The following is a 25,607-nucleotide window of genomic DNA, read 5'->3' as shown; positions in this document are numbered from 1 at the left end:
AGGGAGGGAAGGGGGAGATGGAGATGCGAGAAACTGCGTCACTTCCACAACTGCTACTTCTCAGGAGAAAGGAGCAAAAGAAATATATATCTGCTTGCCTATTAATTTAAATCTAGACCCAGGAAGAAGTCAACGAACTGTAATTTATGAGCTGTCAAAGCCTGAAAAATTCCTTTTGACACTGTATTTTCAGTTATTACATGCTTTCCTGCAAGACGACAGCATAATTCTGTAGGGAGTCTTCCAGTGAGCAGCACAATGGCAGAGGGCAGTGGGGGCTTTCTTATTATCTCTTCTTCCTCCTTTCTTCTTCTCTCCCCACTCCTTTCAATCATCCCCCCTTTCCTACCTTGCTGCTTACCCAAACAGTAGCAAGGAAGTAAATCAGCAGCAGTCCCCATCCTGCCAGCCCTTCATCACCTCCAAGGCAGTGCTCAGTGCTGGGCTGGATCTGGTACCATACAGAGATTTCTGAGGACTCACTGGATGATGGGAATGGAGACAGGGCAGTGACCTCAACTCCAACAAAGACAAGAAAAAAATAATCTCTCACACTCTCTCTGGCATTTTAAACACTTGTTTCCTGTTGTCCTTGCTAGGCACCCACCACTCTGGTTGGGGCACCTTTTGTTTGAGTCCCTCTCACTTCTGTCAGCATTGATTGACAGCCTGTCAGCTCCCTCAGATGCCCAGAAGCTGGCAGCACTGACTGCCTGGCTCCCTTCTTTTCCATGAAGTGAGCCAGGGCAGTGGAGAGTCCTGCCAGGATCTGGGTCACAGGTGTTCTCCTGCAGCAGTTTCTCCTCTTTCCCAGGCTTTCCTGATGCTTTGCTCCTTGGAAGGCAGTGCTAGGATCTTGGGATGGACATGGACCACACATAAAGCAGAGGGTGGGGTGGCATTTTGGTGGTAGCATTTGCTGGAAGGAAAGGCATGAGAGGGCCCATGAGCACCTGTCCACATCTCCATCAAGTTGTGGGGACACAAAGGTGTGGAGAGTGATGACAGTGGCACCTTTGCTCAGTGCAGTTAAGAGGGGAACTCAAGGTAACATCAGAGGAAGCTTGACCTGAAAATGTTTTTGTTCCCTGAATCCAACCTGAAGTTCCCCTGGCATCCTCATTTTCTTATCACTTGGGGACAGGAGTGGGGGAGGCATTTCACAACAAATGTCATTTATCCTTGTTTTTTATCCAAAGCTTCCTTTTTCTTACACACACAATTGCTTTTTAATTTGAGTTGCTGTTGGTAGTGGTGAGGTTGTCTTTTTGCTTTATTTTTCTCTTCCCAGCTTTGATTTCTCACTTACAGCTCAGAGAACCCTTTTAAGGTCTATTCTCTGTGATAGGCACTTCGCCTCATATTTAGGGATTCACTCCCACATGCCACACGCATCCATATGCAAACACGCAGACATACACACGCTTTTTCTGGGTGAACTGAGCTACAAATCTTGTGCTTTAATGTAATTTAGGCAGCCTGTGCAAAGCTCTCTGAAGTCAGGATTATGGACTAGTGTTCTGAAAGTGCTGTAGAAAAGTCCGGACCCAGAGGAAAGGATCGTGCTTTCTGCTGGATTGTGCTGCAAGGCAAATACTCACAACTCCCAAGGTCTATTCCAGGATGCATCTCTTTAACTTCACTGGGCCTCAGTTACCCCAAGACTGAACTGGGGCCAACACCACCACCCACTATGACTTGGGCAATGTTTGAATGAATATGTTAGAGCTGTGTTATGTCTCCGCTATCGTCACTGTGATAGCATGTTCTTTCTGAAACGAGTATCAAAACAACCAAGGCCAAAATTCCCCTGGATTGCAGATGGAGAGATGGAAAAAAAAAAAAAAAAAAAAAAGAGATTTGCCCAGAACTACTGTCACATCTAACAGCAGAAACAGTGAGATAAAAGGCCATCTCTTGAATGTAAGATGAGTACCTAGGGAGCTGGGGGCAAACCATTGTATCTTACTCGTGAGTGGGTTATTGACAGGCAAACTTTCAGTGTCTTTGTTAAAATTCAGGAAAGCCTACACCAAATCATTCAAGCCACTGCTCTTTGCATCCTAGGTTCTGCTTAGACAAGGTATGAGTTGCTACCTGAAAGAAAGACAGGCCCAGTAGCTGCCTGTGAGACTTAAGGACCACCAAATCACCTTCCTCAGCCTTGGACAAAGTGGTTGGAACAGGGCAAAGATGAGTCAGGGCAAGCCAATAGTTAAACAGTGGAAGAGACAAAGCAAGGTTCAATGCATGTTCCCTGACATCTTTTGGTTAACATTACATATGCTAAATAAATGTCATCCCAACTGGGACTTGGGCTTTGTTTCTAGCTCAGGGAAATGTTCAGGGAAGCTGAATGATAAGAATCCTATGCCTTTACATTGCTTCACTGTGCAGGGAAATCTCTGAGTGCATTCAATAGAATTACTTCTGCTCCCAGGAAAAAGATGTTGAGGTGGGGAAAGAAAAAAAAAACACCTGTCCTGGGATTCCTCTTGCATAAAACACTCTTAAGAATTGTGACTTTGTTTTCCTCTATTTGCTGGTCTCTCCAGCTCTCACACTCTCTGTGGGAGTAGCTTGTAGAGGGTATTTAATCCCAGGGACCAGCAGACATGATAGTGGCAAGAATATAATAAAGAAGAACAGGGTCCTTCTTAGGGTGGTTGAGTCACTGTATTTGCAAATATAACACCTACACACACATAGCAAACACAGCCTGTGAGTGAACCAGCCATTAAAAACAGGCCACAATAACCAAGAGTGAAGAACAGAAATAAGTGAGGTTGGTGCCCAACTTTTACAGTGACATCTGGGGAAAGGAAAATACAGTATTCCTTGACTGCTGGTGTTAGACAACTGTGCTGCAGCAGAGTTGAAGTCCTGCTGTTCAGGCTGGGAGGAGGAACAATGCCAGAGGCAAGGGAAGGGAGGAGAGGGGCTATGTATCTTTGAGATCCTATCTTCCCCATGGCAAAAGTGACTGATTGAGTTTTCCTTATCAGTAGAAGCTATCTTGAGCTGCAAAGGTTGGATCTCTAGAATTGGAACTTCCCTGTAGTTCCTGCTGAGTACAGTGTTCAAGAGGGTGGACATTAAATGGATTAAGAAGTGGGTAATGGACAAATCTCAAAATGCAGTTGTCAAAGAGAAAGCATGATAGAGTGAGGGTATTTGTAGCAGGGTTCTACACGGATCAGTAACCAGCTCTGATGCTAGTCAGCATTGTCATGAATGATGTGGAATTAAATATCCTGGCTGATAAAATCTGTGGATAACACAAAATGGAAAATTGTAAGGACAGAACTCTGATACAGAGTCATCTGAGTCACTTAGGTCAGTCTGAACAAGCTTTGGCTGGCTGAGGAATTGTGTGCGTGTTTCTGCAGAGCCAAATCTAAGCTGACTCATGGAGGAATAAGACTAAAAAACAGGCCTAAAGTGCGAGGGGTTATATTTCATAAGACAGTGACCTAGAAAAGTACCTAGGCAATGACCTAGAAAAGTGGTTAGCACAGCTGAAGAAGCCAACACTAGCTCCCAGTTTGATGGTGGGCAAAACCATCTAATGGGACCTTATTGCTATATAAACAAGGAAACTGGAGGACAAAGATGACTTTTTAGTAGGTAGCACTGGTGGAGAGAGTACTCTGGAAAACTGATCCCAGCCTGGCATTCATCTTTTAAAAACTGTAGTAGGTTTTTAAGACCTGCATAAATGAAACAGATGTCTCCACGTGTCAGGCTTAAAGAGAGTAGTGCTCATCCTTGCCTGAGAGAGCTCCAAGAGACTTGGGTCTTTATGGAAGTATATTTTCTGGGAAAACAGCCTATATACTAAAGAGCACTTTAATCAGCAGGAGGGTGGCTGAACTTTCTTCCAAAACTTCTCCAATCTGAAAGCGATGCCAAGCACTCGTCAGAAGTCAGAGACAAGCTTTTGTCACAAAAGGGTGCACATCAAAGCAAACTATGATGCTGTCCGTTTCTCTGCCTATTGTCCTTGTAGTAAGGCTTGGCCCCTCACCAGGACACACATTTTAGGCAAAACACAGCCTATGGGGACAGGGTGATTCAGCCCTGGGTTGGGAGACCTCCTGGGGAGGCAGCTCTGTGGACATCCCTGGTACAGAGGGGGAGAGACCAGACCACTGCAAATCACTTTTTGAAGAACTGGGCATTTGAAAGCCTCTGACTAGCCTGGGTTTAAGGGGGTCTGGGGAGAAAGAAGTAGTTGTCACTACTGTGTTTTTCCCTGTACAATGCCCATCTTTGCCTCCTGACTGATGCTACAGATCACCAAAGAGGGTCTTTAGCACGGGGAGCGCGCCGAGCCCGGGCTCTGGCTCTGTGTGTCAGTGTTATCGCTCGCTGTCACATTTCGAAAGAGGAAGCGAGTCTGTGCCACGCACGCAGAGAACAAAGCCCTCGCCAAGCCGAGTGAGAGTTACAACTTGTCAGCACGTCTCTCAGCCTGCCGAGGGCCAAACATGAAACACAAAAAAGGCCTGAAATGAGGGAAAAAGGGGAAATAATAGCACAGTGAGCTCTCAAGCTCAGAAAAAGGCTTGCTATAAAACAGCACCTTCGCTCTCTGTCTCTGTTTCTCTGAGTCCCGGCTACTGATGAAGGGAAGAGATGACTCCCCTTAGCACAGTTACAGTACTGTTGCAGTAATAGGGACTGGAGCCAGGTTCAGATCTGGCTTGCACAACCCTGCTTTCTCCACACACCCCAAAAAGCATTGTTAGCCAAAAAGCATTATTAGCAGTGATGAAATCTGAGGTGGAAAGAGCCTGCTGAGGGTCATTTTTTCCTATGTGGACAGTAAAGCTCTAGTAGCTGGAAATTCACCTTTCTGAGACTTCAATTTTACCCTGAATTAGGGAATTAATTTCTCCAGTTACTATCATTGAGTAGGAATGGGATAACTGTTTTTTATATTTGCTGATCTTGCCATAGCTGTGTTGGTGGGAGAAGTAGTTCTATCGCTGAATTGTGTGTGACTGTAATGTTGATTTATACCTACTAAAGATCAGGAAGCTTTTTAGATTTGTGCTTACTAATTGTTTGGTCCAGGTGTATAATTTTCTGTTTCAAATACTTTTAACATGGTGAGAGAAAGACAATAGTATGGTCAGTGTGGTGCAGTGATAGGATGAAAGACCAACTTCAGTGCACTTCTGTGAGATACATCTATACAGAGTGGAGAAAATTGACTGAAAACAGAGACAAATATCCCCACTTCATCTGGACTCACTCTCATACTGCCAGTTGTTAGTATAGTTGCTAGTATGTGCATCCTTCAGGCGCTCTTGTCTAATTAAAATTAGATGAAGCAGAGCACTGTCAGTAGAAAATTACTTAACAAATATTTGTCTTGTTCCCATCACGACATTGCCGCCTCTCCTTCTTCTGATACCCAAACTGGTAAGGTATTGAGTTGCCTCCTTTTAGACTCACCTGGTGTTAAACTTAAAGACCAGCTAGTTCAGCCCCCTCTGCCACAGGCAGGGACACCTTCCACCAGACCAGGTTGCTCAAAGCCCCATCTGACCTGGCCTTGAACACTTGAGTCTTCTGTGTAGATTGAGAGATGCCCCTTCTCTTGCAGCTCGTGTATGGGAGTGCATGGTCTTTGGCCCCCAACTCTTCCTGTTTGCTCTCCTTCATGAGTTGCATAGCACAGTGTCTCAGGCACGAGCTCAGTGTGGAGTGGCATGTGTAAGATCAAACTGTGGTTTAAAGCCAAGATTTTATCTAACTCTTGACAAATAAGGTGACAAATTCATTAAACCTGAAGGAAAACAAAAGGCCAATAATGGTCCTTCAGATAGTTCAGCGCCACTCAACAATACCACTTTTACAGAAGCAGAGCCCTAGGTCAGTCAGTAAGAATTGCTAGGTCGTGTTGGGCTGAGCTGCAAGGGATTTAAAAAGACCAGTGGAAAATCAAGCTCAGCAAGGAGACAGACAGGTCAGGATTTGGCCTGGAGCACTCCCGTCTTCCTGCAGGAAGTGGTGGAGAAAAGCTTTACTGGTGCAAGCCACCAATCTATCATACAGGTCACTACAGCCAATGCATGTTTGCTGTGAGTTCAGATCACAGCAGCCAAGATCAGTCATGGGACTCTCCCCACAGGCAGGGCTGTGTGAAAGGGGCAATCCCGTCCCTTTTCCTGACCAGTCTTACTCCTGAAACCCACCTGCCCACAGGACTGCCAGCAACACCAGCGCCAGGACTAAACTGCCTCTGCAGCAGGAGGCTGTTTATGAGCTATTCTTTACTGCTGGCATAGCACCCGGCTCGTTTTCACCTTTCTTAAAGGTTAACCTCATTTCCTTCTATTAGTTGGTTTTAGCGAATGCCATTCGGCGCGGCAGTTAAAGAGCTCTGTCAGCGGATGGAAATGACAGTGGCATTTAAAGCCAGTTGGAGTTGAGAGCTGGGGGGGCAGGGGGAGGAGGGTGGGAGGGTGGGTGGAAGAAATAATCTTTAATAAAATGTTTGCAGGGGGATGCTAAGTGACATCAAAGGAATCTCACTTTCCCCAGCGAGAGGAGAAATCTTTGTCTCAATGCACTGAGTGGGATGGGTCTCCCCTGAGCCTGAAATCAGGCCAAATCCAGGGAGACAAAGAGCTTGAGGGGCTCCAGAACAGGGCATAGGATATCCCACCTCGGTGGTTAGCTTCTTTCTCAGCCCAGTAGGTCTTGCTTTAAGACAAGTGTGGGCTGAATATTGCTTTTACTAAAGGAAAGTTCCTCTGTGAGCGTGTTGGTTATAAATTCTATTGCAAACCTTGCCTGATCACAATTTTTCTGCATTCCCTCACTGCTCTGCGCTGCTGTTTTAAAACCTGTGGTCAGACCTGCAGGAAAGTCTTCTACTCAGAGGAAGGATGAGTTTTGCCTGTGCAGATTTCACAGGGATTTTGTTTTCTTTGCCGTATTGCAACAGAGTGGTGAAAGGAGCCCAAGGAAATTGGCTGAATCAGGGAAATACACGCGGATGCCCAAACCCTGGCACACAAAAGGTGTGATGGGAATCGCTCAGGCTCTTCTGTCCTTCTGTTCCATCCCCACCAGATTTCTCCTGGCACGGGTGTAACACGCCGTTCTGCATCAGGGAGAATCTGCAATACCTAGCAGTGGTAGGGACATACTAAGCAGCGCTTCAGCAAATCAAGAGTCTGATCCAAAGCCTGCAAGGCTCCGTGGCACTCTTTTTCATTAACTTCAATAAGCTTCAGCTCTAACCCTGAATCCCCGATGTTTATTTCGAGCACTGGTGTAACATCACTGGAATATAATGTTCCTTCTCACATGCATCTTAGGGTAACAGTCTAAATGAGTTTGTGGATAAGTCAAGACAGATCCTGCTGGGCAGCATCCTGAAGCAGACCCATTCATTTCCTGGGTCATTTGTTGAGCTGGCCAAAGTATTTCAAAGAAACAGTTACCTAGCCCAACATGTAGTTTTGTAACAGGCAAGGCATTCCCCTGGAACAGCTTCATTTCAATGAGATTTTTGCCAGGGGACATTTACTTTTTTTAAATTAAAGCATTGAGTTCTCATTTCAGGAGGTACAAATCTGTCATTTTAACAGGATCCTTTTGATTTAATTTTGTTTCAAGTCTGTGCTGTATTAAACCACTAGCTTCTGTTTTGAGTTAGACCAAAGGTTTGTCTAGTCCAGCATTCTCTGCTCCAGCAGTGCCCATTTAGAAAAAGTAAGAACAGGGCTTTTATGAAGAGTGATCCTCCCCTTAATACCCTCTGGCTTCCAGCAGACAGAGGTTTAGTGACTAAGTTAGATTTTGCATCTGGATATTCATGTTTCAAAGCACTGAGTGGACATAACCACCACTAATCTGTCTCATTCGCCTTGGAGCTAATTTATGACTTTTGCGTTCAGCAACATCCCATGACAGAAATGTCTTTCATTTATTCATATAGTGTGTGAAAACATACTTTCTTTTGTCTGGCTGAAAACCACAGCCATTCAGCTTTATATATTTTATGTTTTGAGGTTATTAAGACAAAGGCTTTTTATTCCTCTGAGACAATACCCTATAACGTTTCACAAGTGAAGAATTTCCATTTCACGAGAACTTTGGCCTCTCCAATTCAAAGTGAAAGCACATTTTTTGAGACATGAGTATTTCTTATAGAAAGAAAATTCCATTTTTCATCCTGTTTCAGTCATTTCATTATATCAGTGTAATTGAGGGTGACAGCAACAAAAATAACAATGGAAAAAAAAAACAGAAAAACCAAAACAACAAAAAACCTACTTAGGCACCCTGTGAAGAACTGGTAAGAATAAATGAAAGTTTCACAGTAGCAGCTTTTTCCTCCCAGCAAGACGAGTCACAAGGGTGAGTTAGGGGCTTGAGATACCCCAGCCTAATCACACTGGCATCATGTTATGCCCCTTCACTTTATTGTTCAGCTGCCCATAAGGCAGGTAGTATCCTGTATAGCAGCAGAGCCAAGCTCTCACCTTCATTTTTTATCTATAAAATCCCCAGAGTGGGACTGGTTTAAATAAAGATCTATCTTCTCTTTAGGTGATCTACCTTGAGGGGGAAAAAAAGTCAGTTAAGATGTCCTAACAGCCAGTGGGATGCCTGAAGGATTAAATGGGTGGATCCTGTTTGAGTTCAGATCTTGTACTAATCACCTGCAACTGGCCATATGCACTGCATGCCCAGTTTCACTGCTCACATCCATAAGCAAATCCTTACAGAATTTCAGCTCCTGCTCTGTAAAACAGGGTGAAATTACATTTCTTTTTTTCCAGTCTCCTTATTTTTCTCCTTTCAGTTACAGGCAAGACTGTCTCTTTCCACGCTCACATACACAGCGTGGCACACTCCACTTTTGATTTTAGCTGAAGATTCCAGGTACAAGCATCAAACAAATAATACACAAAACTTCTTTGTGAAATACAGCTTCATAACTGAGGTGAGCATTAGGCTCGGAGCTGTATGATGTAGGAAAGGTGTTATTGAGACCTATGAGATGTGCTGCTTGGATTCCTTTATTATTATTGTTTTCTTTTCCCTTTCCTTCATTTTCTTTGTTTGTAGATTAGGGGATGGAGAGGAAGAAAGCCAGCAAGTTTATAAAAGCAATGGAGAAGGGAGTTGTGGAGATCTTTAATGGCATTCTGTATAATTTGAAAGTGGGGAGAAAAGGGGGGAGAGAAAAAGGGAATTAGCAAAAAAACTGGCAAAAGAAAAGTGGAATGTGGAGAGAAGCGTGTGGATGAATTTTAATGCAATCAGAAAGCTGTAATAATGGTAATAAAGGAATATATTCAGACGTCAAGAGAGGGAGAAGGGAACAGGACCCGCGACACCAGAATTTAAATTAGACATAGGCGTATAATTCTCTTTTCTCTCCCCCCCCCCCTCCTTTCTTCAAATGAAGAAAATGGAATTTTTAAGCACAGCGAAAGAGGGATTAACAATTGGCAGGTTTTCAGCCCTTTGTCTTTTGGTGAATCCCATTTAATCACCGTCTTTAATATTAAGGAGGCTGTGGCTGTGCGGGGCTGTCGCAGGCTTGGGGGAAAAGGGATGATATACAGAGGAAAAGAGAGATAACACTTAGGTTCAGGCAATTGTGAGGAAGTGTTTCAATTACCTCCACTGAAGTCTTTAAAAACTGAAGTTTAATTTGATCTGAAATGTCGTCCCAGCTCCTGCAAGAGAAAATATGTCCTTCCCACCCCCATTCCTGCCCATGCCTCTGCTGTTTCAATAGTCCTCAGTGCTCAAGGCTGGAGTGCTACCACGGATTAATGTCTTGGCCTTCTAGGCTTCTGCAAAGGGTTTCAAAGCCCCAACAGGTTACCAGTGAGATGAGTTTAGGAACTGAAACTTATTTTCCTGACATATCAGGCTTGACATCACTGACCCTGCAGAATTTGTCAAGAAGCTTCTAAGCTTTGCACTGGACGAGCGTGAAAACCAAACGGCCCTTCGGGCTCAGCCTCAACCCTGTGTGGCCACAGAGTGAAAAGGAGATGTTACACATAGGAATTAAAGTCTGTTAAATTCCCCAGAACCAAAGGCTGTAGCAGTTGCATTCAAATCTGAGCTGCCTCTGAAAGATGAGTGTAAAAGCGTGATTTGGTGTTCATTTGAGGTGTCATTTGATAGTACAAGACAGTCTTCTCCTTCACCTCCTTCTTCTTCAGGAAATCCATAAGCCTGGGCCAGGAAAACATCCACGGATTCATGGGAGGAAGGAGCCCAAACAGTCATGCAAAGTCCTGTGAAGTTTAGTCACAGCACAGCTGCACATCTTCACTCTTTGATTCTGGGACTCCTTCTCCTTAGGTTCTTTCTCCCATGAACATTTCCAGGGGTGTTCTTGGAAAATGGAAACTCTAAGAACAGGCTGCTAATTTCCAGGGAAAGAGGCATGATTTTTGCCTTTTTTTCATGATTGAAAGGCTGATTTGAGTTCAGATATTCTTCCTGTAGGGAAGAGGCAGTGAAAAGTGTATATTTAAGCTCTATGTTGAGTTTAGAAAGATCAGATTTTTACTTCTGAGTCTTTTCCTAAATAGCATAGACTCATGAATAATTATCAGAAATATTCCAGTTCTGTGTTTCAGATAATGAATAAAAGTGGAAGAATTATGAACTGCTAGGCACAAATTGGGCAGTCTTTGTTCTTTGCCTGACACAGCGTTTTAAACTGCTCTCACCAACAACTTTCCTAAGCAAGGGCTACAAATAGAATGGGTCTTTGCAAGTTGTTTTCCCAGCTCAATATCAAACACCATAAAACCTGTCATTTAAAACCTGCACAGGGAATAGCATCTCTTGGCAATGGACGGTTGTGATGGCGCTGTTCAGCAAGTCAGAACTACTGATATTTGTCTTGGGGTTATAATGTTCTCAGCTGTACAAGAAGGGTCTGCTCTTAGAATCATTTAGGCTATGTCTTCATGGCAGAGTTTTCTTGGCCTGTGGCCAAAGTTTTTTCCATACCCTATCTGCATAGATGAAGCCCAAGTGTGGCTTAATCTGAACTGTCCAGATGAGGGTGTAGGTTTAAGGCTGGATTTCATTTTAGTGCAGGTACACAGCAGGTGTTGCTACAGCAGCACTGACCAGCCAAGCCCCAAACACATTCACTCTCCTGTTTTGAACCGTCTTCTCCATCTCCTTACATTTTTCATCATAGCTCTGCACTTTGTCCATACTGCCCATACTATTGCTCATTTAGATAATTCCTGGGCATGGTTTAGCAGCTGATGCACACTGAGGACCTCTTCCAGTTTCCTGTAAAGCAGGTCTTTGCTCAGGAGAATAGGACTGTATTATGGATGGAGACACTGAAAGTAGAGAATAGGCCAAGAAACATTTAAATTAAAAGCACAGTCTTAGGCTTTGAGTTCACCATCTGGCAACAAGTTAATTTTCCTTCCAGTTGCTCATAGGGCCAACAGCAGCCAGCATCTGTGTTCTCTTGGGCGCGTGTGCCTAGATTGCTGTAACAGTCTCTTTAGGCATCACGTTGCTGCAGGACACAAAAATCTCTCCCTGGAAGATAACTCCAAGATCCACAGTCACTGTCATTTGCAAATATGGGCTTTCATTCAGATATAAACCCTGCCTTGACTTACCCCATCATGGACTCCTCTTCCATGACAAAGGAGTTGGGAGAGTTCCAGCTGCTTATATCTGATAGAAACCCTCACAAGGTTCAGCCATAGATCTGACCACCAGCCTCACAGATACCTTTCATTATTAGTACCAGAGCTCCCTGAGTTCCTGGAGTGTGCAAACCTCACCAATGCCCAGCTTTGCCTGTTGCAAACACCAGTTAGTCTTTTTGTAGGTGGGGAAACTGAGGTTGCCTTTTGCACTGGGTAATTTATGTAGCCCATATTTCCACTGAGGCCGCTGTCCTTGGCAGAGATGTATTGTAAGTATTTAATAACAGTAACTGCACAGTCATCCATCTCTTTGGTACCAGGAATAACAAATCACTCTAAGGGAAAAGTGATTTTCCCTTCCACATTTTCCAGAGCATGGATTGAGATGGGACCCAGGAGTCACAAATACCAATCTGAAATGCACAAAAAAGAGGTTCAGCCAAGCTTTTGAATATCCTCGTGGGTCCAGTCTTCCATAACTGGATCAGGAGTGATTTCCACTCTTTTCCAGGGCAAGATCTAGGTTCTATCTATTGAAAATAGTTAGTGGCACTTTCAAAATAAACAGCAGGAAAAGGTTCCTAACTCAGTTCGTGCTTAAGCTGCAGAAAGTCTTGCTGCAGGATGTGGTGGATGCTTGCAATTCACATGGGTTCATAAGTCCACTGAACAATTACATCAGAGAAAGACACTTCAGAAACTACTACATGCGAAGAAAAAACACACTACACTGCTTATTCCCATATTCCCTAAACTGCAGAGCACTGAATTCTAGGAGAATATTTGGGGGGAATAACAGAATTGCTTCCCCATTTCTTTTACTCTTCCCCAGATATCCACAACTGGCAATTGCCAGAGACAGCACATCGAGTCAGACAGACACTCTGTCTCTTGTTCAGCTGTTCTTTCACTCTGTTTACAGGAACCATGTCCAAGTCAGGGCTCAGAGTGCAGCCAAGCAATTAAACAGGAGAAATCCTTCAAACTAAGTTTTTCTCAGATGCAGCAGGGGAGAGTAACGCACCTGTGGGATGAAGGTTCCTTCTTTGTGCAGGAGAATTATGCTCCCACACCTGGGCTTATATTCATTTGCTCTTGTCCCCATCACACAGCTGTTGAGATTAGTTGTTATTCTCTCTAGCCCGGGTGTCTCAAAGCCTCTGTCTCCAGCAGTTGGAGACCAGCAGCTGTGCAAATGTATCTACTAACGTATGGGATATAAAGGATCTGTTGAGTAAAACCAAACCGGGGGGGGGGGGGGGGGGGGGGGGGGGGGGGGGGGGGGGGGGGGGGGGGGGGGGGGGGGGGGGGGGGGGGGGGGGGGGTGGAGGAGGGAAGAAGTCACTCCACCTAAGATGTGATTAGGGATGCCCCACAACACCCAGATGCTAGGAACAGGTGAATTCACCAAACATTTTAAAGCCTGCAGTAGAATTTCCCCCTTGAGGGTGCTGTTTGATATGGGGAGGAGGGAAAAGGGGTGAATTAGGAGCTGGTGCAGGTTGAAAGAGGGTTCATTTGCTGTTGTTTGGAGTTAGGTAGCAGTAGGTTTCTGTTATTTCCAGAACAACAGGTTGGGCTTTTGATTCTTTGTGTTGCTTTTTCCCCACCGCCCTAATTTTTGGAACACCTCTAATTTACAAGGTTCATGTATTCTCCAGCAAGGTACTATGGAGAAGATAATTAGCTAATTTACAATTAGCTACAACAGAATTCGTAATCACTTCTCCTGTGGAAAGGGTGGTAATCATCATCACATAGCTGTAGGACTGCTGTGAAAATGGCAGTAAGAGTGTGAAGCCCAGGACCTGGGAAATGCCCTGTTATTAGCCTATTGATCACCTGATTAGCACGGGTTGAGAGGAGTGGTGGGGCACTCTGACTCTAGAGGGGGGCAGATTTGAGCTTGCAGATTTGAGTTCAGAGCTAAAACCAAACAATGTTCAGGGCACTTGCAGCTCACCCTTCCACTGTATAGCTCCTCCTTTCTTCTTTGACCTGAGGAGGACACCTTGTTCATAGTAGTCTGAAAGAAACTCAGGTGTATACTTCTTTTTCACCACTGTGACTTTGGCATAGTCCTGATCCCACTACTTGGACTTGGAGGTACTGGTGGATGAAAGTCTGGATATAAGTAAGCAATGTGCTCTTTCAGCCAAGAAATCAACCATGCCATGGATTGCATCAAAAGAAAGTTGGGGGAGGTGATTCTGCCCCCCTGTTCTGACGAAGCCACAAAGAGGACCAGAGGACTGAAGCACCTCTGCTCGTAAGACAAGCTAAGAGAGTTGGAGTTGTTCAGCCTGTTGAAGAGAAGGCAGCAGGGAGACCTTGTTTGGGTCTTTCAGTACTTTAATAAGAGAGATGGGGACAAACTATTCAATACAGCCCATACCAGTAGGACAAGGACTCATGTTTTTCAACTAATAGAGGGCAGATTCACTCTAGTTACAAGGAATGCTTCTTTTGCCACGAAGGAGGGGAAACACTGGCACAGGCTGCCCCAGAGAGGTTTTAGGTGCCCCAGCCCTAGAAACACTCAAGGTCAAGTTAGACAAAGCTCTGAGCAACCTGCAATAGTTGAAGATGCCCCTGCTCACTGCTGGAGTGTTAGCCCAGATAAACATTTAAAGGTTCCTCCCAACCCAAACTATTCTATGATTCTGTATGTTTCTGTGATGAACACCCCCAGGGCTGTCTCCTCTCCCCTCTCTGCCAAGGATAAGTCAGGAGAGTGGGCAAGGAAGACCCACCTTCCTCTTGCGTCCTCTCTGGTTAATGTGCCACTTGGTCCTATGCACTGGTATTTCTTCTTACCCACACCTGCACAGAAAACCTCTCTAGGCTGCTCGTTTGTTCTGTCATGGTGCCAAGGAGACAAGCTTAAAGGCCTTCCCAGTGCCTGGACCACGGCACTGCAGCTGGTCCCCAACTGTGTGCGCAAGCAATGTTTGGGGAGGAGGGGAATAGCAGCAGGGACAAATAATTATTAGCAGTATAAATAATGTAATTAATTAGCATCTGCTTTCTGAAACTAAGCCATACAGCAACCTGGTCCTGATGCTTACAAAGCCAAAGGCATTGAGTAACATCATAGAGCTACTCTGGTGAATACCACGGACACATAGAAGATGCTGATTCCCATACAGAATTAAAAAAAGGCTAGTTTTGCTCTTGCATGAGGAAGCACACACACTATCCATGTGTGATGCTCTGGCAATGAACCTGGGATGAAATAGGGAAGCTCACAGGTTTTAGAATAAAGGGGTTTGTGGCTAGAAGGGACTGCAGTGACCTTCTGGTTTGCCCTCCTCATTAGCCTGGGCCACAAGGATGGTAAATCTGTCCCTCTTTATTTCCAGGGCCTTGGGTTTGATGTTCTAGATGGTAAAGCCGCCTTATGCTTTCATGATACAAGGATTCACCCTCTTTGTTTTGCATGAGGAATACGAGAACACGTGTATTTATACACTCTTATCTAAATGTACCCCCACACACACACATACATTAGCGAGAGCTATCTGGATAAACACAATCCCATGTCATGTCTCCCTGTGAGTGACCCTAATTTTCCCCCAGTCCCTCCACAATTGCTGTGATTCTTGTTCTTGTCCTCTTGATCCGCAGAGGGTCAAACATCCTGCATCTCATTGTCCCTTCTGTCTCTTTAATTAGTGCCCATCCTCCCCCTTCTCCCCCTCGCTCCCAGATCCCTCCTTCCCATCTCCTCTCAGCACTTGGTTTGCAGAGCTCTATTATTTCACCTTTCACGTGTGTTGTCTCCTTCGCCCGGGCCCATCTGACACCTCTGCCTTACGCTTATCATAGAAACATAACATTTAAATACAAATTGAACAGGGAATAATTTAACCCCTATTTGCACTGGGGAAGCTGCCAAGGCTTCCTATAAACACAGCAGGGAGATTTATAGACACTGTATATTTATCTGACAAGTTGCATTTCTTCACCACTGTGCCTTGCAGCCAGGTTTTCCAGACAGGCACAAGCCTCCGTCCCTGGCAGAGTAGTTGAGAAGAGGGAAACCTGGTTTCATGGGGATATTGGAAATGTCACCAAGGGGACAAACTCTGGGAACCCTGGTTTGCCATTGCTGTGGTCTTTCTCTCCCTATCTGTCCTTCTGGGAGGAACTGCTGCCTTCTGTTGTTGTGGTGGTTTGTTTACGGCAAAATGGGTAGACTTGGGAGAAACTTCATTTTCAGTGTTATCAGAGTGCACCAGCAAAAGCCTCCTTGGCTCTCCTGGGAGCCGTCACACACAGAAATATCCACCCGTGGTTGGATATTTCCGTGGAGAAGCAGGCATGATGGACTCAGCTTGCGGGCAAAGACCAATAATGGGGTGAACAATAACGAGGGAAATCAAAATCGTGGTTGGAAGAGGTTCACATGGACACCACACTCAGCACTGCAGGACACCATCACTGCTCATGGTGCTGCTGCTTTAAGGGCTGACACTGCAGCAAGGTTAACAAGGTGTCCTCACCAACATGTAACATTTGGGTGTGAGATAGAATCTGAAACAGTCACTCTGAGGTGCGTAATAGACAGCAATTTGGACAGGTCCTTCTTGAGAAAAGCAAAGGGAAGATGCTCAGGTGTGGATCAATATGCACAGCCACGTGTGGCCTGGAGGAGGCTACGTGGAATTGGCTTCTTTCATCACACCTGTTCTTGGACATGCTTAGTAAGCCACAGGGAGGAGATAGAAGATGCTCCTGGTGGCTACCCATTTCTGTCGTGCAAGACAGTATGGTACTGTGAGGTACCCTCTCTATGGCCATGGGCCAGTTGGGGCTGGAGCAGGTGGTGATGCCCACGGCTAACACTGGAGACATCCCACGGGCTTATGCCTGACCTCTTTTTGTCCTGCACTTCTGTCTTGGACAGTGTTATTTCTATTCTCCTTGACACTGTGTTCAATCTTCCCTGGGACCCAGGTCTTAGGGAGCCTGGTCTGAAGGTTTTTACCCTTCAGTCCCACAGTCTGAAATGAGGATGATAGCACTGAACTTTGCAATGGAGGCCACAGAGAACTGAGTCTTCCCAGTTCTCTGACATTCAGATGTGGATCTTGAGGCACATAGGCTTGGGACAGTGTCTCACTGAAAGAAGAGGAAGCATGGGACTCAAGCACGTGACACGGGGGAACCATGGTCGGTATGGGTAGACCCTACAGGCAGGCAGAATTTAGGGACGGCTTGATCTGTGGCTGCTCCAGGCTTGTGTGCAGCCTAAAACTCTGACTTTTGTAGGATATAGTTCCCTCAATTCTTATTAGAGGACACTGGAAACATCTAGTGGGAAGCACCTGGGGTATCCATAGTGCTCAAGACACACCTCACTAACACCAGCACATTTCCTCCTAACTTTATTCTGGCAGCCTCATGGCCTTTTTTTAGACATATTTTAAAATCAGAACTAGTTGCCTTGGTGCATGGCATGTTAGTTTTTTTATTTCAGATGTGGAAGAGCAGTGTATGATGACACTCAAGGTGTTAGAGGCTCACACAAGACCATCAGTGGGTAATCTCATTATCCAAGACCTGGAACATGCTGAAGTGTCCCATCTGCTGGACCCTTCCCTCTCTTTTCCCACTCAGGATGTGTGAGGGGTGTCATTAAAACACACTGCTGAGTCCCCTGGAAGAGCTGGGATGTGAGAGGCAAATGCAGCACTTTGTTATAAAAGCCACTCAGAGTAAAAAAAAACTTGTTAAACTGACTCATTTTTTATCAGTCAAGTGTGTGATTGTGTAGATTTCTGTGATGGCAGATATGACAAATTATTCCCCCCAACAAAACAAGTCACTGTTTTTCAGGAGGGAGACAGGACACTGACTTGGAGATGGGATTGGAGGTGACGTCCAAGCAGTTGAGCCCTGTCTGTCCATGGGGGTCTCCTTCGTGCCACCTGCTCTGGAGTGGCTGGACCAGCAGCTCCTGGGGGAGGTTTTCCTCACCTTTGGCAGAGGCTGTTCCTGGTGGTCTGATGACCAGCTTGTGGACAGCTCACCAAGGCAACATATCATCTGCCAGCCAGCTCTGGGGACCACCACCACCACTCCCAGTGTAACACAGACATGCAGGGGAAAAAAATGTAATAATAACCAAAAAAAAAAATTTGAATGGCTCTCAGAACATCTGGTTTTAGGTTTGCATAAAGTAGACCAGACAAGGCAGTTTTAGGCCAGTTCCACACTAGAGAGTTTTGCTGACAGAGGGGGGATGTGATTTTAAAAAAAAAAAAAAAAAAAGATACATTTATATTAACAGAAAGTCTGGTGAAAACACAGTTACACATCTGTAGGAGTGTTTTTGCTGATGCAGCTTATTTGAAACAGGGGAAGCTGTATAAAGTACAATATAACTGAGGCTTCTGTTGTGCTGGATTTATTTAGTAGACACAGAGTAAAACCTTTTACCAACAGTGTTCCTAGTTCATTCCCACTGCTCTGCCTTCTTCCTAAAATATCTCCCATCTTGCAGGACAGGTGGTCTCATTTGCTGGGTGGGTTTTCTTCCAATATCTGGACAACCTTTGGACTTAGGACGGGACTCTTCTTCTAAGGCTCTGTCATGTCCTAGACTGAAAGATGCCCCCTAGAGTGCACAGTGAACTTCAGTAGCTGCCTCCCTAAGGCTTATATACCTCACATCTTGGAGTGATGTCCTTTTGCAGGACCCTTTGGCCTCTGAGAAAAAAACCTTTTCACATGTCCAAATCAACTCCTCATGAGGTGAGGACAATCTCCATGGTGTTAGAGATCTATGCATCATTAAAGTCTGAATGTTGTGTTGTCAGCAAAGAACACAAAATGTCTCTCTGCTTAATAAGTTCCAACATAAAGTAGGAATATTTCTTGCTTTAACATGTCTGTCAGAAGGCTATTTCTAGTTTTTCTCACCTATCAGAAGTGCTCATGTACCCTCCTAAACCTATTTCTCCTACCAGTTTATCAGCCTAACTGAAAGCAACATAACTCCTTGTTTTCTGTGGGTAGTTCACTTTTCGTTGCTGTGAATAACTCGACTGCAGGGTTGAAAGCTCCTAATATCCCCACTCAATAGCCACTGCATGAAAAATTATTCACATCCAAGGCTGTAAAGTAATTTGCCAATGTGCAGGTGCATCTTGGAGAGGGGAATTTTGATCAAACACTGGTTGAAGCAGAACAGATTGCCTACACCAGTGATTTCTCGGTGAACAAAAGTGACATAAATTGCCCAATTAGTCAGCCAGAAAAGGGTTGTTGCAAACCAGTGTTTTGCTCAGCTTTAGGTTAACCAGTACATTAAAAAATAAATTAAATAAAAAAATAAAATTATTTATATATTTACATATATTTATTCAAATTGGTTACATCTGCTCTGTAAAGTGCTCTGAATAAAAACCTCTTGGTTCACACATTTACATAGTGTTTAATGAATGATAAATGAGACATTTATGAATCATGTGCAAATGGCCTGTTTACATACACGATGTAAACTATGTAAATTTCTTTTTTTTTTTTTTCTTGGTGTAATGGTGTTAGTCTCTGAACAGAAACCTGATCTCGAGGCATCACTCAGCACCCTCTGACATATTTCTGACAATCATAAGTTTTGTCTGTTTTCATCAATATTTTCTGAAGGAGTCTCATGGAGATCCCAAACTTGGTATAAATCTGAGCATAAATCATAAAATGGTTTGGGTTGGAAGAGACCTTAAAAATCACCTGGTTCCAACCCACACTCCGGTCTCACTCCAACAGGCCCACATCTTTCTAATGCTGGGCACCTCAGAGCTGGAGGCAGGAGGGGTTTCACAAGAGCAGAGCAGAGGCGCAGAATCACCTCCCTTGACCTGCTGCCCACCCTGCTTTTGTTCCAGCCCAGGACAGGATTGGCTTTCTGGGCTGGAAGTCCACACTGCTGGGTTACATTGAGCATCCTTGTTCAAAATACAATTATCTACTGGCAGACCATGTCCTGCTTTGGCATGAAATACCACCTGCTCAAGCTACCTCAGATATTAGCAATCATATAAGTTAACTTTATGTTTCAAAAAACAATTTATGTTTAAAAAACTTTGGGCTTATTTCAAATGAACTTTATAAATATATTAAAAAACTCATCCAAACTTGTAGATACATGTCTCTGAGTGGGCTTGAATGACAAATCTCCAATTTACAGGCTGTGACTTCCGTTATATCCTGATTTAAAAAAGCTTATGTTAAACATTTTTTTCCTGCAACTTATTTAGTATTGCGAGGGCTACTAACTTATGTTATTTTTCATTTGGACTTGGCTTCTATATGCTATCTTTATCCACATTCCTCTTGGATTGGAGTCTGAGCAATGTTGTCATTTAAGTTACTGCAAGCTGACTGCAAAAATTGATCAGAAGAAGCTGATTTGGAACACTTTGGTGCCTAGATTTTAAGAGGCAGTTAGAGATTTTGTATATGTAACGAAATCGCTGTTGTTTGTTGTTTAGTGGTTTGGTTTTTTTAAAATTTGCTGGATTATTTTCAAGTGCTCTTTGAAAGTCAGAGGCTATTAAGGTTTTTCGAGCCAGCCACCTGAAAAGATTAGCAGCTTCTGAAATGTGTCACCTCAATGAAATCACTGTTTGTTTTGCATGTGATGCTGAGCCATCTTGGCTCTCATATCCCTCCTGAAATATGGTAAGCATCTCTTTATTTTGTTCCAGAAGACAGAAAACTCTTTGTGGGCATGCTCAACAAGCAGCAGTCGGAAGACGATGTGCGCAGGCTATTTGAGGCGTTTGGCAACATCGAGGAGTGCACGATCCTTCGGGGACCCGATGGCAACAGCAAAGGTAAGGTGGTGGCTTGTGTCAAGCTAGACCTGGCCTTAGTGTCATTTTCTGGTATGACAAAAGCACCATGTAGCCTCTAGAACAGCATCTCTTCCTTTAGGAAGGGATCACATTTGCAAAGGGAAGGCAGTACTTTGCTGGTCGCTCTGTGCACAAGGGGAAAAAAGCTGACTGCATCTCAAAACACACCTCTCCAAAGAGAGACACAATTGGTACTTTAGCAATTGACTCACTGGCTCCATCATCAACTCTGCTTATTTCCCATCCACCAGACCCAGATCTTCTCCTCCTCCACCTGGTCTTTGCATGGACTCCTATCAGTCAGTGATCACAACTACAAGGCTACAGGTGCCAGTTTAAATATTACACTCAGTAGATACTTACTGTTTGAAACATGCAAATGCCTCACTGCAAAACTAGGTGCCTTTGCTTCTTCTGCCTCTTTTGGCATCACTTGTAACCTGGATAGCACAAAAGATCCTCTGCTACAGCCCAGGTATAAGAATAAGGCCTCTCAAGCAGGAGGGTAATTTTTTGTCCCCATCAGTCTCTAGGCAAAGTAACTTCAATCTGAATAGGAAGCCCTCTTCTCTTGACAGTATAGTGTGTCCATTAAATATTGATCTGCATAATATATCTGTATAATATAGCATAAACCGTGTTGGAATGTTCAACACCAGAGAAGAGACCAGTCCTGCTGACACAGTTCGTGTCTCACTGGGTATTTTGAAAAGTGACAACATCAACCAGCACGTTTTTGCAACAGGGAGGCAAAAAATCCAAATCACAGCGATACACTGGAGAAATATATTGTTATTCCATAAAAATCACTGCTGGCCAAAAAAGAACTACTTCACACCGTCATTATGGGGCATCTGCTAAATATACGTCAGCACAGCTCAGCCTTCCTGCTATAAATGGCTGAAAATAGGCGGAAAAGTGGGCACCTTTCTTCAGTTGTGTACTTAAGTTCCACAACACCCAGAAACAGGGGCTGCCCCGCTGGAAGCAGTAGGCTATCGTGGCCTAGAGGAGCTCCAATCATCATAACAGCAGGCAGTTAAGCACTGTGTTCACTGAACGAATCAGTAAATTGGGGAAAAGCAAAAAAAATACATCTGTCTGCTTCCACCTGGAATTGTATGGAACAAAGTCTAATGACAAAGGAGTTAAACAGAGCAATAATAAAGGCAATAAAGTCTGAGATCTGTAAGAAACAAATTCCAGAGGAGATCCAAACCACAGACTTGTCTTCATGCTTGCTCTATCTTTTTTTTTTTTTTTTCTTTTCTTAAACAATTTCATTATAGGACAGAATCTGAGTGGCAGCTCCATATTGCTAACCAGTTTAATTATTAGTGCTAGCGGGCTGCAGTCTCAGGCTGGCGTTTCACTGAGCTGCTCAGGATCAATACTGAGCCTTGACAGAGTTAATATTACCAGCTTCCATTTGCTGGTGCTATTTACTGAGAATGTGAAGCTCCTAATTTACACACACACAGTTTCGTACATGCACACATTCACACAGAGCAGTCAATCCAGTGGAAAACTTAAGGCTAGTGCCCTTATCTTAGGAGACAGTCAGGCAAGCCACAACTCCCACAAAGTTATTCCCAGTCTGTAATGTTTTCCATCTGCTAGAAACCTATATGTGACACACATTGCTTGTGAGCTACTTATTTTGGGTAAAACCCATAAGGCTTAAATTCTACATCAGTTGAGATTTAAGCAGATTGCCTAAATTCAAGATAGCAATCAGATCCCATGGACTTCAGTCCTAACCAACCCGCTGCGTAAAGCCCCACAAGGCATCCCTGTGGTGAGCCTCTAAGTCCTTCAGGTAGCTCAGTGCTCTCAGAAGGCAGGTTGCAGAGTCCCAGTTTAATGCCATCACAGTCCAGTCACAGCCAAAAAGCTGCTGAGCCTTGCCTGAAGCCATGGCTGGTGTCCTGAGCCATGAGGCATGCCCTTCAGGGTCTGCAGAAATACCTCCTGCAGGGTCACTCAGCAGCAGGCACAGTGGCTGGCATAGGCAACCAGGTGGAAGAAGAGCTGGAACCAGGTAACCAGGTGGAAGAGAGGTTTCCCTCCAGGTAAAGCTCACTAGTATGCAGTCAGAAGTCCAGGATTCCTCAGGTGAGGGAGCTGAAGTGGGTCCAGTTCAGCAAGCCAGAAAGACCCATTGCTGCTGCTCTCTGCTATCCCTTTCCCCCTTTTTTTTTCCCATTAAGCATTTGTATGCCTTGATAACTCAGAGAGTAAAAATTTCTCACAGCACCCTCCACAAGAGGAATGTAAGCATTTTCTGCAATCATAATCCTAGGGCCTGACTCCGCAGTCTCCTCTAAGCTTACAAGACAGTCAGAGCAGCCCTTCCAGCTCTGTAATCTGGATGTTAGGAATCAGGAAAAACTTAAGCACATGTATCACCCTCTTCAGCACAGGTTGACTGTTTGTCAAAATCCCTTCACGCTCCAGGTTTGCTTCTGTCTAAGTCCCACCGCTGTTCTGAGAAGAGTGGTTGGACTCACGTGCTCAGCTCACGAGCTCCTGGAGTCAGTTCTGGTGAAATGAGAAGGAAGGTTATGTGCACTTTTGGTGCTATATACAGAAGCCATCCCACTGAACACACAAACAAAATGGACAAAATGTTGGCATCTCTGATATTGCCTTGCCACCATACACCAGTAAAAACTGAGTTTTCACTGTCATTCTTTATGCTGCCTCAAAACCTACTGGAAGAAGTTAATAGGAAGCAGTAGGAGGGATCCCATTAATATCTTGGGCATTAAACAAGATAAATGCCTGCTACTCCCTTCACTGCCACCTTTTTCCAGCGCCACTGATCCATCAGGACCCTCAGCATACAGGTGAATTTCACCTGAAAAGAGTGAAGCCTTCAATATGACAACAACACTGCAGCCAAAAATCCTGCACTAAATGCAATGGGTGACTGAAACTGGAAAGCTTTTGTATGTTTGCTAATCAGCATCTTCTTTTTAGAGGCAGAAAGTACAAAAGAATCTCTGCAAATAATTAAACGCCCTAATTCTGGATTATCTCTGATTAATGAAGAGGAAGACGCAGTATCTCAGGAGCCTGGGAATGCTGGGCTGCGATTATGTCATAATTGATCCCCATTGTTTCCAGCTGAAGTTTATCTATCTCATTTTCTCATGATTGTTTCCTCTCAGCTCCTTATAAATTAGATACAACTATTAGCAATAACAGTTGGGCTATTCCTGAAATACAGTCTGAGCACAGTGCTGAGAAGGTGGCACAAACTAAAGGGCTCCTAACTGTAAACTAATTTCATAAATGTGTATTATTTTTGGAAAGGGCTATCACCACTTTCTTCAATCTCACTTCTATCAGCCTGCAGTGATGATCTGAGGGACCTTTGGGGCTCATTCTTCCAGTTTGCAAGTTCTACTTCTTCATTTTTCACCCTGAGCTGTAGGGATCCATGAGGGTGTGTGAAGCCTCTAAAGATGCTGCAAAGGGAATGAAGGAGAGACATCCCACCATCAGGACTGGCATCCCCTCTGGACCCCTTCAGGGAAACAGTGAGGGTTTTGCAAACTGATTAAAAGCTCAGAAGTCTTTGGTAGTAATAGAAGGGGATGGAAGCCAGAACTTCTCAGATCTCTCCCAATCTGTTCCAAAAACCGCCTTAGCATATGGAAATTACTCTTCCTCTCTCTGAGTCAGTTTGCTTGTAGCTAGGAGTGTTGGCAATACATCCCCCCACTCTAGTGGTGCATGTCACCCTTTGAAGTGTTGATCATTTCTGCACTCCAGCATATATTCATAAATTCACCTTTCTGTCCTAAAACCTTATGTAAGAGTTCAGTGTGAGATTCCTCACATGGCAATGCAGGCCAGAGAAGCACTGCCTACATTTCTCTAATGTCCAGAAGAGAACACCTACACTGGCACAGGCTTTGCAGCTATGAAAGACTGAGATTCAAAGTTTGCTGTTGATAAGAAGGACATCATCACTTGTACCTCTCCCATCCCTGCTACTTCATCAGAAGCTTTGTCAGACCAAAGTTGTTTGGAGCCAGGACAAGCTCTGGGCAGTGTCTTATGGAGCTCTAGCAGACAATGATAAATTACCTTATGGATTTGGAGTAACTCTGAATGCCTTTTGTATATTTGGCCTGTAGTTGCTTGTAAAAATTATGTGTGTGTAACTTTCTGATAACTTAAACACTCTTCTGTACCATTTCTCATAACCACAGAGGGCGGAACACTCTGCATTAAGTCTAACACAAATGAAAGAAAAGTCTTTTTCACCCAAAAAACCTGTAAAATTGTGAAAGATTTTGCCATGGAAAGTTGTGGAGGTCAAAACATGTAGATTCAAGATTACTTGCTAAGCCTGTGTCTGTCAGTGCTCATTACAAGCAATGAGGGAATTCTGGTTGCAGCTTTGCCTTAAGTGGTCCTCCGGCTGCTGACAGCTGGACTCTGGGAGGGATCAAGGCACATTTGTTTGTTATAGTTTCTCCACAGACGTATTTATTGGCCAGTTCTGAGGACAGGGCACTCAGCTAGGTGGACTTTCATGGCATACATGCAACCTTTCTTACTCTCTTCTTTTTCCTCTTCCAGGGTGTGCATTTGTGAAATACTCTTCACATGCAGAGGCCCAAGCTGCCATCAATGCCTTGCATGGCAGCCAGACAATGCCGGTGAGTAGCTCTGTAACATGGGCAAGGGAGAACAGGTCCAGCCTTGGCTGCCCTGTGGCCTGACTGAGGAGGAGGGATGATTTATCTCTGCTCTGCAACTCATCATCCAAAAGGCTCAGGGCCTTGGATGTGCTTAACTCATCAGTGGAAGGGCTAGGATGACACCGTCATTCCTCACAGGCACAGAACCCAAAGGGGTGCTGTATCCTGTCACCACCAGTTTTGAAGACTTGATAAAAAGTCGTGGTTCACAGATGCCAAAAACTTTGGGTCAGACTCACCATGAGTGTAATCTTTCAAGTTTCAAAGGGAAGAATCAAGTAGAAACTTATGTCTGAGAGCTTCTTTGTTTTCCCCCCTCAAAGAGTGCCTGCCTCTAGGCA

General features: G+C 44.4%; 1 protein-coding gene across 17 annotated transcripts in view; it reads left to right on the top strand.

Moving 5' to 3' along the window:
* Positions 1 to 25,607, top strand: part of CELF4 (CUGBP Elav-like family member 4) — a 705,933-nt gene that overhangs the window by 581,543 nt on the left and 98,783 nt on the right. For 12 of the 17 annotated variants that reach the window (XR_003571384.1, XM_027885278.1, XM_027885249.1 and 9 more), the window contains 2 exons: positions 20,399 to 20,527; positions 25,145 to 25,224. Coding sequence is in view for 16 of the 17 variants with exons in the window: in XM_027885278.1 (XP_027741079.1) it covers positions 20,399 to 20,527; positions 25,145 to 25,224 (209 nt within the window). In the remaining variant the exon portion in view is untranslated. The remainder of the gene's footprint in view (positions 1 to 20,398; positions 20,528 to 25,144; positions 25,225 to 25,607) is intronic. The other 5 variants (XM_027885287.1, XM_027885341.1, XM_027885377.1 and 2 more) reach the window with 1 other exon arrangement.

The sequence above is a fragment of the Empidonax traillii genome, unplaced genomic scaffold (genome assembly GCF_003031625.1).
Source record: "Empidonax traillii isolate 1590-97213 ecotype Southwest subspecies unplaced genomic scaffold, ASM303162v1 scaffold10:size5872457, whole genome shotgun sequence".
NCBI lineage: Eukaryota > Metazoa > Chordata > Aves > Passeriformes > Tyrannidae > Empidonax > Empidonax traillii.
This window is presented reverse-complemented; position numbering and strand designations above follow the sequence as displayed.